General features: G+C 59.0%; 2 protein-coding genes across 4 annotated transcripts in view; both read left to right on the top strand.

Moving 5' to 3' along the window:
* LOC105820645 (tubulin beta-3 chain) overlaps positions 1-2,439 on the top strand; it is a 13,417-nt gene extending 10,978 nt beyond the window's left edge. For both annotated transcript variants that reach the window (XM_012657180.1, XM_012657181.1), the window contains 2 exons: positions 209-319; positions 1,055-2,439. In XM_012657180.1, the coding sequence (XP_012512634.1) occupies positions 209-319; positions 1,055-2,130 (1,187 nt within the window). In that variant the 3' untranslated portion in view covers positions 2,131-2,439. The remainder of the gene's footprint in view (positions 1-208; positions 320-1,054) is intronic.
* Positions 2,440-5,641: 3,202 nt separating this feature from the next.
* Positions 5,642-11,095, top strand: part of DEF8 (differentially expressed in FDCP 8 homolog (mouse)) — a 17,258-nt gene continuing 11,804 nt past the window's right edge. Inside the window, exons 1-3 of one of the 2 annotated variants that reach the window (XM_012657178.1) lie at positions 5,642-5,673; positions 9,714-9,847; positions 10,645-10,769. In XM_012657178.1, the coding sequence (XP_012512632.1) occupies positions 9,724-9,847; positions 10,645-10,769 (249 nt within the window). In that variant the 5' untranslated portion in view covers positions 5,642-5,673; positions 9,714-9,723. The remainder of the gene's footprint in view (positions 5,674-9,713; positions 9,848-10,644; positions 10,770-11,095) is intronic. The other variant, XM_012657179.1, reaches the window with a different exon arrangement.

Below are 11,095 nucleotides of genomic sequence, written 5' to 3'. Positions count from 1 at the left end.
ACATGTAATTTGATCCTGCCTGTTCTGGGGTGTTGACCCTTCCCCTTTCACACTGCCCCTAATGGGGCAGTAAGTTGCTCAAACTCATCTTTGGTTCCAGGCCCCTCTGACTCCAGAGTCCAATCTCTCAGGGTTAGAGCATGGCTGTGGTGGGCATGGCAGGGTTTAGGAGGGAGGCCCCCTAATCACTAAGCCCCTGTCCCCTCAGCTCACAAGTATGTGCCTCGGGCCATCCTGGTGGACCTGGAGCCTGGGACCATGGACAGCGTCCGGTCTGGGGCCTTCGGGCATCTCTTCAGGCCCGACAACTTCATCTTCGGTAAGTTTCCCCTGCTCTGTCTCTGACGCAGACCCCATTTCAGGCAAACCCAGGGTGTTGGAAACGAAGAACAAAGTCAGCTCCTCACTGCGATCTTGCAGGGTGGGAGCTGACTTCCCTGTTTTGCGGTTGGGCGCTGGAAGCCCAGAGAGTGGACTCCATGCAGGGAGCAGAAACCACTCACGTAGTTCAAGCACAGTGAGGTATAGAACAGAAACGAGCTTACAGAATTGTTCACCAAGTGGGGCCTCCGGAGGACTCTGGAATTCACGATGCGTGGCCTTGCTGTGAGGCTCTCGGGCCTGTTCCTGCAGCAGGGCTCTGGATGCTGTCACAGAAACAGGGCCCCACGCTTCTTCTGCCTTCCAGACCCCAGAATATCCAACTGATAGTTGCTGACTAACACTCAGCCTGGCCGCTTTAAGCTGCCAGCATGGCCAGCCAGAGACACTATCTCCCCTCAGGAGAGAGGCAAGGCGCCAGCCTGACTCCGGAGCCCTCCCTGTCCAGAGCCCTCAACACTGGGCACCATGCCCTGGGGTCCCCAGCACCCAGCAGTGTGGCTTAGGGAAAGGCTTGCAGGTGTGGGAAGCTGTGCTTGGTGGGGCCCACTTACCAGAAGAGAAAGTAGAGGCCCTGGGCTTCCACAGCTGCCCTCTGGGATGTCCAAGCAGGGGCTGGAGGTCTGGAGAGCCCTTGGCCCCTGACCGTCTCCTCCTCCTCTTCTCCCCACAGGTCAGAGTGGGGCGGGCAACAACTGGGCCAAAGGTCACTACACGGAGGGCGCGGAGCTAGTGGACTCGGTCCTGGACGTGGTGCGGAAGGAGTGTGAGAATTGCGACTGTCTCCAGGGCTTCCAGCTGACCCACTCGCTGGGCGGGGGCACGGGCTCGGGCATGGGCACCCTGCTCATCAGCAAGGTGCGCGAGGAGTACCCCGACCGCATCATGAACACCTTCAGCGTGGTGCCCTCACCCAAGGTGTCGGACACGGTGGTGGAGCCCTACAACGCCACCCTGTCCATCCACCAGCTGGTGGAGAACACGGACGAGACCTACTGCATCGACAACGAGGCCCTGTACGACATCTGCTTCCGCACGCTCAAGCTGGCCACGCCCACCTACGGCGACCTCAACCACCTGGTGTCGGCCACCATGAGCGGCGTCACCACCTCGCTGCGCTTCCCGGGCCAGCTCAACGCCGACCTGCGCAAGCTGGCCGTGAACATGGTGCCCTTCCCCCGCCTGCACTTCTTCATGCCGGGCTTCGCGCCGCTCACAGCCCGCGGCAGCCAGCAGTACCGCGCGCTCACGGTGCCCGAGCTCACCCAGCAGATGTTCGACGCCAAGAACATGATGGCCGCCTGTGACCCCCGCCACGGCCGCTACCTGACGGTGGCCACCGTCTTCCGGGGCCGCATGTCCATGAAGGAAGTGGACGAGCAGATGCTGGCCATCCAGAGCAAGAACAGCAGCTACTTCGTGGAGTGGATCCCCAACAACGTCAAGGTGGCCGTGTGCGACATCCCGCCCCGCGGCCTGAAGATGTCCTCCACCTTCATCGGCAACAGCACGGCCATCCAGGAGCTGTTCAAGCGCATCTCGGAGCAGTTCACGGCCATGTTCCGGCGCAAGGCCTTCCTGCACTGGTACACGGGCGAGGGCATGGACGAGATGGAGTTCACCGAGGCCGAGAGCAACATGAACGACCTGGTGTCCGAGTACCAGCAGTATCAGGACGCCACGGCCGAGGAGGAGGGCGAGATGTACGAAGACGAGGAGGAGGAGTCGGAGGCCCAGGGCCCCAAGTGAAGCCGCTTGCAGCTGGGGTGTGGGGCCGGGGTGCCTGTCCCCAGCGACATCAGCTACCAACACTCCCCCGCTTTGCTCCCCGCCAGCTCGCCACTCTCGAGGGCCCCGGGTCCTTGTCCTCCAGCACTGATGGCCGCCCCGCCCCCAGCCCACTGGGCTCCGTCTCCCGCCATAGGCCATCTCTGTCTTGTGTTCCCGTTTGTCTCTGACTTATTGTGGCTCCAGGCCTGATGGTTTATGGTTTGTTTTGTTTTTTTATTGGTTTGTGTTTATATTTGGGGGGATACTTAATAAATCCACTGCGGTCAGATACCCCTTCCTAGTGTTGGAGATTTCTTTTTATTCTGGAAGTTGGGTCCAGAGGGGGTGAGTTGGGGCAGGCGGGGAGACCCGGGGTGCAGGGCTGTGTCGCCTAGGCTGGTTGCTGGGACAGGCCTGTGCTTGGGGCCTGAAGAGGTCTCAAGGCACAGCCCCAGGGAGCCCCTGGGGGAGGGGCGGGGAGAAGGGATGGGCTGGGATAAAGCATCGTTCCAGAACACCCAGTGTGTTCCTCCTGTGACTTAGGAACTGGTCTCCCACAGGGTGACTCATGTTCCAGAGCTTTCCTCCGGCTGGTCTGTGTGCAGAGAGTTGGGGCAGGTGGCCCCTGCCAGGGTGGAAACTGAGGCAAGGCCTGAAGCCTGGCACCTGAACCAGGGGGTTGGGGGGCCCCCTGAGCATCCCGTGGAAAGAAAAGTGTGTTGGGAATGTCAGGACTTGGGCTCTGGGAAGGGCTCAGTGAGATGTGGCCACAGGGCCCAGGGCCAGGCACACGGGGAGCCGCATGCTGGCTCCACGCACCCCTGGAGGTCATGTCCTGTGGACGCAGGACAGAGGCGCTCACTGGCCCCCACGTCCTGTGTCCTCCTGCAGGGAAAGGCTGAGGCCCAGAGAGGCTGGGGGGTGGGGCAGAGCTGGAGCCACACGAGAGACAACCCTGACAGGACCGTGGCTTCTGATGGAGAGGGACCCACTGCCAAACCCCAGCCCAGTTCAGAGGGAGCCAGGGGATAAACATCCTGACCTCTGCACCCTCTGGTCTCTGGCCGAGGCCGCCCACCAGCTAAACTCAGCTGGAAGTCGGGACGGGAGACCTGGCAGGGGTTTCTATTCAGGTCAGCCTGCGCAGACAGAGGGCCAGGAAGAGTGAAGTGGGTCTGGGGGAGGCATCAGCCCCACATCTAGCCTGTCACTTAGTCACCCGAATATCCCTCCACCAGAAGGGACTTCTGTGCTGTTCCCTGCCATGCCCCTCACAGGCAGAAGGATGTCTGACTCACGGTAGGTATTCAATAAATGCTGAATAAACAGCTTAAATTATAGTCTCTCCTGTAACAAGGGGTCTGGACAGGGAGCAGTTGCAGGGCTGCTCTCCTTGTTGGCTCAGCACTTTGTCCAAGGATGTGTGTTCTTTCCCTCTTTCAGCGGCCTGTCCTCCTGTACGGGCCCCACTGCCCCAGGATCACTGCCGCTGCTCCAGTCGTCACAACTAGGTCAGAGGCAGAGAAGGGGAGTTTCTCATCTTGTGCCTCCTGGAGATGAACCCCCCAGCAAGTGTCCCCTCGTGATTCCTTGGCTTGACTTGTATACCTGTTCTTAAACCGACACCTGGCAAGAGGAATAGAATTACTCCAGATGGTTTTCATTAATCAAGGTCGCCCACTGAGGCAGAGAAGGAACGATAGGAACAAAAGGCTCTGGCCATAGTGAGGCGGGGTTGGGGACACACACAAGAGAGTGTCTACAGACAAAGCTGGGCAGTCTCTGGAGGACAGCACTGTGGTGGGGGTGGGGCCTGGAGAAGCCAGTCCTTGGAGGAAGGCAGAGCTGGGATGCTGAGCCACGGGCAGGCAGACAGTGCATGACAGCCGCCTCCAGATCCCCCTGAGCTGTGGTGAGGCAGCCCCTTGGGGGCAAACCGCAGAGTGTGTGACAATTAAGGGAATGAAACCAGGGGTTGCAGATGGCCCCAGCAGCTCCAAGGCAGAATAGGCCACCCCAGTGGGTGGGGACACCGAGCAGGCCCCAGCAGAGGCTGGGTGACCGTGGGCCGAGAGAGTGAGGTCGATGTCCAACTCAGGGGACATTTCCCTTCTTCCTCCCGCCCCTCATCCTTCATAAACCTCCCAGCGTTGGAGGCTGAGAGTGCTTCTGAAGGCTGTTCTCGAAGTGCTCCCAACAGCTTGCATTGTCCAAAGATGGCCCCGGTACACCTTCTGCCCCACAGGCTGTTCCAACAAGAGTTAGAGACAAATTCCCCCCCATTGAACCCCACCACGATGACAGTGCCCAGCAACTGGGGGATCCCAAGTGGGAGCCACAATGCCATCTCGTTTACCCTCTCTAAGCCTGGGCCAGGTGGTGATCTACAGGAACAGTGGCTTGAGCCAGTTGGCCAAGGTCATATAAGGGGTGGAGCGAGATTCCAATCCAGTTCAGGGTAACTGTGGGCTCTGTGCTCCTTCTCCCTCCGCTAAGACCTGGAGGGTCTGAGCTGCTGCTCCATCTGCCCCTCCAGGGTCCTCAGTCCTAGAGATTCTGTTTCCACCTGGCCTCTCTGTCCTGGCTCCTCCCTGCCAGACTGTGGGACCCTCCCAGCAACACCCCTCAGCCCCACCACCATTCTGAGCGCCCACCTGAGCCCCGCAGTCCAACCTCAGCCCAATAATCAGAGGGATACTGGGGAGAAGTCAGACTCAGACACTATCATGGTGTCCCCTCTGAGCAAAGTGGGCCAAGTCCAGAGGCAGCCAAAGCTGTGCCCTTCTACAGAGAGGGGAAACTGAGTCTGGGAGCTCAGGACCACCACAACCGATATGTTGCCACCTGTCTGCTTTCACCTGTCCTCAGCTTCTCCCTGTGGGATAAGGGGCATTAGGTGAGGAAGCTTATTCTTGAGCTGGCAGCGGGATGTGGGGGGTGGGAGTGGAGCAGCCCTGCTTGCTGTGCGCAAGAACAACTGCAAAGCAGTAATGATACCAGGCTCTACAGACACCGGCTGCCTTCAGAGTCCTGTCCCCCGCCCCTCCATTGAACAGCCCCATATCTCGCTGTGCTCAGTTTCCTCCTCTGTAAAGTGGGGTGCAGTGACATCTTGTCCCTCCCTCGCCAGCTGTGAAGACCACACGGGGTCCTGTAGGTGCGTCCAGCAGTATCTGCCACTGCATAGTGGTTCTCGCTTCCTTTTTTCCCTCAGCTGCTGGTTTTTTTTTTTTAAAAAAACTAAATGCCACCAATTTTTTTTTAAGTGTTGTGGCTTGGATTTAAACCAGGACTTTTGCGAGTGAGGGAAATCTAGGAAACGCATGCCGGGCCATACCACTTTGGACGGCGGGGTTGGCGTCCGACCTGGAGGCAGCAGGGGCGCGGGGCCGAGCCGAGGTGTCATGAGCCTCCGGGCCGGAGGCGGCAGCAGCGGGCGGCGGGGCGGACACTGTAGCGGGCGGCGGGGCGGACTCAGTGCAGCCGGCGCGGCGGGGCGATGTAGGCGGCGGCGGCGGCCAGGTGAGCGGGGGCTCCGCGCGCGGGGGGCGCGGGCGGGGAAGGAGCCGGGACTCGGCCCGCGGGGCTCGCGGGGCTCAGCAGCCCGGTCCCGACGCGGAGCTGCCGGAGGATTCGGAGCGGGGCAGCTCAGGGCCTCACAGCGTCTGGTCCTCCTCTTCCTGCGCAGGGGGCGCCGGTGAGCTCAGCTGCCCCCCGCCCTTGACACCAGCCGAGGCTGTGCGGGGCCCTTGAGGCCCAACGGACCCTTCCGGGCTGCCCCCAGCCTCAGTGCCCTCGTCTGCAGAACGGGTGGGTGTGGTGGGAGAGACCTGCCCCTGTGGGGAGCCTGGGACACAGGGTCCCCAGAGAATTCGTGTGGTTAGGGCTGAAGGTGGGGGAGGCACAGCTCTGGGGGGGCTCGTCCCTGTAGCAGGCAGTGAAGGCGCTGCCAGGCTTTGGTGGCAGTAGTAACCTTAAGGAATAGTAACCCTGTCTCTGCACGCCCCTGCATCCTGGCAGGTGTTCCAGGCGTGAGCAGGTAGGACAGGACGTATCCACCCCACCCTCCAAATTATCAGGGCCTCCCGTGGCAGCTGCAGTGTTAACACTTCTCAGCCACACCAGGGGCGGGAGACAGGAGGTCGGCTCAGCCCAGCCCGGGATCCCTCAGTGCCCTGGAGCCCTTTGGGCTTTATTCTGAGGTCTCCTTCAATTGCTAAGTTGTGGAGTCCACCCCCCCGCCCACACACACACCATGCCAGGGGTCGTCTCCAGCGCTGGGCCAGAGGGCGGAGTAGCCTGTTTCTTTCCTTTCTGTCTCCCACTTCCTGCTTGTTCCTTTCTGAGGCGAAGCCCGAAATCTGGGGGCAGAACTCTGGGGTGAATCTGGTGACGGGGGTGAGGGGCAGGCCGGCTGACGCTCTGCTGGTAGCTGCTGCTACACCCTGTGGCCCCTGGGTCAGTGTGCTGGGTTGCTGTCTCTCTGCCCTCAGCAGAGGGGGAAATGTGATTCTTCAACTTGGCAGCAGAGAAACTAGGGCTGAAAGGTCAAATTGCTCCACTCGATCATTCACTGCCTCTGTGCCAGCCTGGGCTGGCCCTGGCACTGCACTCAGAAGCTGAATAAAAGTTGCTTTTTTCACAGCCCAGAGGAGAGCTACTGGGAAGAGTAGAGGTGTTCCTGCCAGGGCGCCTGCCTTTGACCTCCTCTTCCGTATTTTAAAACACCAGGAGGTTTCCAGGGAGAGCCCCCAGGAGTGGCTCCTGCAGCCCCATGACGGGCCCTTTGGGTTGGGCCGGTCACCATGTGATGACGGTGAAGTTTGCACAGCAGCAGCTGTGGGCTGATGGCCTCACTGACACACACAAGTGCTTAGTCCTTCCACCCACCCCAGGAGGCAGGTGTCCTCCCTGGTTTATAGGTAAGAAAATGGGGTCATGTAGCTAGTCTCTGAGACAGCTGGAATTTAAATCAAGGCTGTCTGATTCTTATAATTAATAGTGACAGTGATAATAAGTTATAGTTGATGTTTATCGGGTGCTTACTAAGTGCTGGCCAGTTTTGTCAGAACTTTGTATTGACTAATTTAATCTTCACAGTAACCCTGTATGCTACTATTAATATTATAATCCCCATTCAAGATGTGAGAAATTGGAAGCAAAGGTTTATACATTTACCCAAGTTCACACAGGCAGGAGCGGGCAGAGTAGGGATTAAGTTGGGCCTATCTGCCATTTCACCATGAAGCTACTGGGATGATTAGTCAGAATCTTCTTTGGCTGCAAGAGACAGAAACTCCCCTCCCAGTAACAGTGGTGTACATGGAAGTTTATTTCTGTTTCGTATGAATGAAGCCCACCAGTGAGCAGCTCAGAGCTCAGGTGGCGTCCACTGCAATCTTGTCACTCTGCCGTCCTCATTCATAGCTTTTATACCACAGCCCAAGGTGGCTGCTTCTGCTCCACCCATTACATCTGCATCCCAGACAGTAGGAGGCAGGAAGGGCTGAAGAGGGGTATCCCCTCCCTTTAAGAATAATTCCCAGAAGTCTCATGTGGTCTTTCTTTTCACATCCTATTGGTCAGCACATAGTCACATTACCACATCTAGCTGCAAGGGAGGCTGCAAATCATGTGAGAACCCAAAAAACAAGGGCTCCCTACTCAGGAAGAAGTGAGTGGGTGAATGTTGGGACAGTGTGATCTGCACTCTGGGTGTTCCCTAGGACGCTCTGAGGAGGCATTGAGCATCAGGTAGCTGCCTCTGACTCTACCATGCTGTGTGACCTACCCAAAGTCATCAGGTAGTGTGTTAAAGAGGTGAGACTCCAGCCCACAGCACCTGTATCCTGCCCCTGCCTCCCTGTTTCGATCCAGGGCAGCCCGTCATTGGGTGCTGGGCCCTGCCAGGCTTGAACTCCAGCTGCCCAACCCACACCCCCCATCACAGAGGCATAGCAGGTAGGACGGGTCCCACAGGTGGTGCAGAGCCGCTGACCCAGTGTGGCGGCCAGCAAGGGGTGGAGTGAGGCCTCCTCATTCAGCTGCCGGGGAGGGTTCAGGCCCCAGCTCCCATGATGACACTGTGTGACCCTGGGCAGGGCTGTCCCCTCTGGGCTCAGTTCTCTTTCTTTCAGGGAAGGGACAGAGGAGGAGTCATGGGATTGCCTTTTGTGATTACAAATTATTTCAGACTGTAACAGGTATACAGAAAGCATAAGCAACACCGTGCGCTTGCTACACAGCTTTAAAATCTCTCCAACTTCTTATAACATTAACAAACCTTACAGAGAGCTTATTTTGTGTTCAACATCAATGACTCATTTCACCCTCACAGTGACCCATTTATGCATAAAGAAGGTGGCCTAGCTAGTTAATGGGGAAGCAAATGCAAACTGCCTCCTTCCCCCCAACCAAAGCCCCTTCCCTGTGCCTTGTGTGTTCTGCAGTTTGCTAATCCTGGGAGAGGGGGGAGCAGTTGTTGGTCCTCAGCTTCCTCCAGATAGTGAACCAGGCACTTCCCAGCTATATCACTCGTCGGTGGGATTGGAACCCAGACCCGAGTGGTGCCAGCACAGCCTAGAAGCATCTATAGAGTCTTCTCCATGTGTGGCCAGTTAATCCTCTCAAGAACCCCTACCCTGGGCCGGGCGCGGTGGCTCACGCCTGTAATCCTAGCACTCTGGGAGGCCGAGGCGGGCGGATTGTTTGAGCTCAGGAGTTCGAGACCAGCCTGAGCAAGAGCGAGACCCTGTCTCTACTAAAATTAGAAAGAAATTAATTGGACAACTAAAAATACATAGAAAAAATTAGCCGGGCATGGTGGCGCATGCCTGTAGTCCCAGCTACTCGGGAGGCTGAGGTAGGAGGATCGCTTGAGCCCAAGAGTTTGAGGTTGCTGTGAGCTAGGCTGATGCCTAGCCCGGGCAACACAGTGAGACTCTGTCTCAAAAAAAGAAAAAAAAAAAAAAAAGAACCCCTACCCTGGGGCCTGGGGAAGGTCACCTGCAAGTGGTGGAGCAGGAATGGCCCTGGGACTGGCTGCAGAGTGTCCAACACTGAGCCCTCTGGGGGGGCTGTGGTTTCAGGGTGCCCTGAGGGGAAAGGAGCTCCTCGAGTCAGGGGCTGGGAAGGAGGACCCCGTCTCTGGGAGGTGTGTCTCAGGAGGCATCTAGCAGCTGAAGCCCAGCAGGGCGCCCTCCTGGGCACCCCCTAGGGCTGGAGCCCTGTAGCACCTGGGGCCAGAGGGCCCTGTGTTAGAAGGCAGGGGGTGCGGGTTCCAGACTCTCCCGCTGGGCACCCTTGGGTGAGTCCTGTGCCCTCTCTCAGCTCTGCTTGTGCCACTGCATGATGGGCTCTTCTGGGGGTTTGGGTGGGGGTAGCTGAGGCGTTTTGGGAGGGGCTGAGGATCAAGGCCGTGGCGTGGAGATGCCCCACCCTGACCCTTCAGGGACGTGGAAGAGGCTGGCCTCATCCCCGAAACCCCAGAGGACTGGGGGAAGGGGCTGGTCTGTGGCTAGCCTGGAACCTGGGCACTCACCCCGACTCTGTCTGGCCCCCAGGTGGGATGCTATGGAATATGATGAAAAGTTGGCCCGGTTCCGGCAGGCCCACCTCAACCCCTTCAACAAGCAGCCTGGGCCGAGGCAACATGAGCAGGAGCCCGGCGAGGAGGCCCCGGACGTCGCTGTTGAAGGTGGGTGCTGGCGGGGGGCGTGGAGCTGTGCAGGGATCTGACCCCTCACCCCAGCCCCAGCCTCCTTCCTTCCTGCTGCCTGGCAGGTGAGCACTGGCTTCCCCAGAGAGCTGGCACCTGCTGTCTGCCCCCTTTTCCCCAACAGCACAGTCACTTTCCATTTGCTCTCCGGGTTGCTTCTGTGTCCCCACCAGAATGAGCACCCCCGAGGGCAGGGATTTGTGCCTGACCTGTCACGGCTGTATCTCAGGGCCAGCACACAGTAGGTGCTCAGTGAACACTTGTGGACTGAACTCAGAGCTGAGATCTGGAGGGCGAGAGTTCAGTGGACAGAGTGTCTCGTTCAAAAGCCCCACTTCTCTGGGGGTCAGGACAGCACGAGCTGCAGAAACCGCAGATACGGTCGGCAGGGAGTTCTTGGGGCCAGGGCAGGAGACGGCCTCGAGTCCACCCGGCTTTGTGGATTTTGCTGTGTAGCCTCCGGTAGCTTTCCTTCAACCCATACATTTATTTACTCACGATGCCTTAGAATTGGGGATGTCTCTATGATGCTGTGTTGTGGGCACGTCAGCACCACTGAGCGACATTCTGCCTCACCTTTTTGAATGACTCTTTCCTGTCTGCGTGAAGACACGGGTTCCTCCGCATGTGCCAACCGGACGGACGTCAGACCAAGCAGCATCTCCTTCCCTCGATGCCTCCTTCCCGTGGGCTCCCTGAACCCCCTTCCCATCCCAGCCATCCAAGCTCCTCCCTGGGGGATGAGGGGCCACAGGCCGACCTTTCTCTCCCTGCAGCCCTCCACACCTGCCCCCTCCCCACAGAGGCCCTGCCCGAGCCGCCCCCTGGGGAGCCGGAGTTCCGCTGCCCTGAGCGCGTGATGGACCTCGGCCTGTCTGAGGACCACTTCTCCCGCCCCGTGGTAAGGGTTGGATCTGGGAGGGAGAGGGGGCTGGGTGAATCCCCCACGGTAGGAGGGGCCGGTGGTTTCCTCGTCACCCGCTCCCGGCGGCAGGGCCGTGTCCTCTCAGACGCTATCCCGGGAGCTGAGGGTGAGTCTTCCTTGTGAACCACCCACCGCCTCCGGGCTCAGCTGCCCCAGCCTCTGCCCAGGCTTCTGGGCCTTGAATCTCTGGCCTACGGGACACCCGACTCCCAGCCTCAGCGCCTGGTGGAGACAGCCTGGACTTGGGGTTCCCGTCCCCTGAGCTCCAGGTTCTCGTGAGAGAGTTGATCCCCCCTGGGGTC

This window comes from Propithecus coquereli, unplaced genomic scaffold (assembly GCF_000956105.1).
Source record: "Propithecus coquereli isolate 6110/MARCELLA unplaced genomic scaffold, Pcoq_1.0 Scaffold531, whole genome shotgun sequence".
NCBI classification, from domain to species: Eukaryota; Metazoa; Chordata; class Mammalia; order Primates; family Indriidae; genus Propithecus; species Propithecus coquereli.
This window is presented reverse-complemented; position numbering and strand designations above follow the sequence as displayed.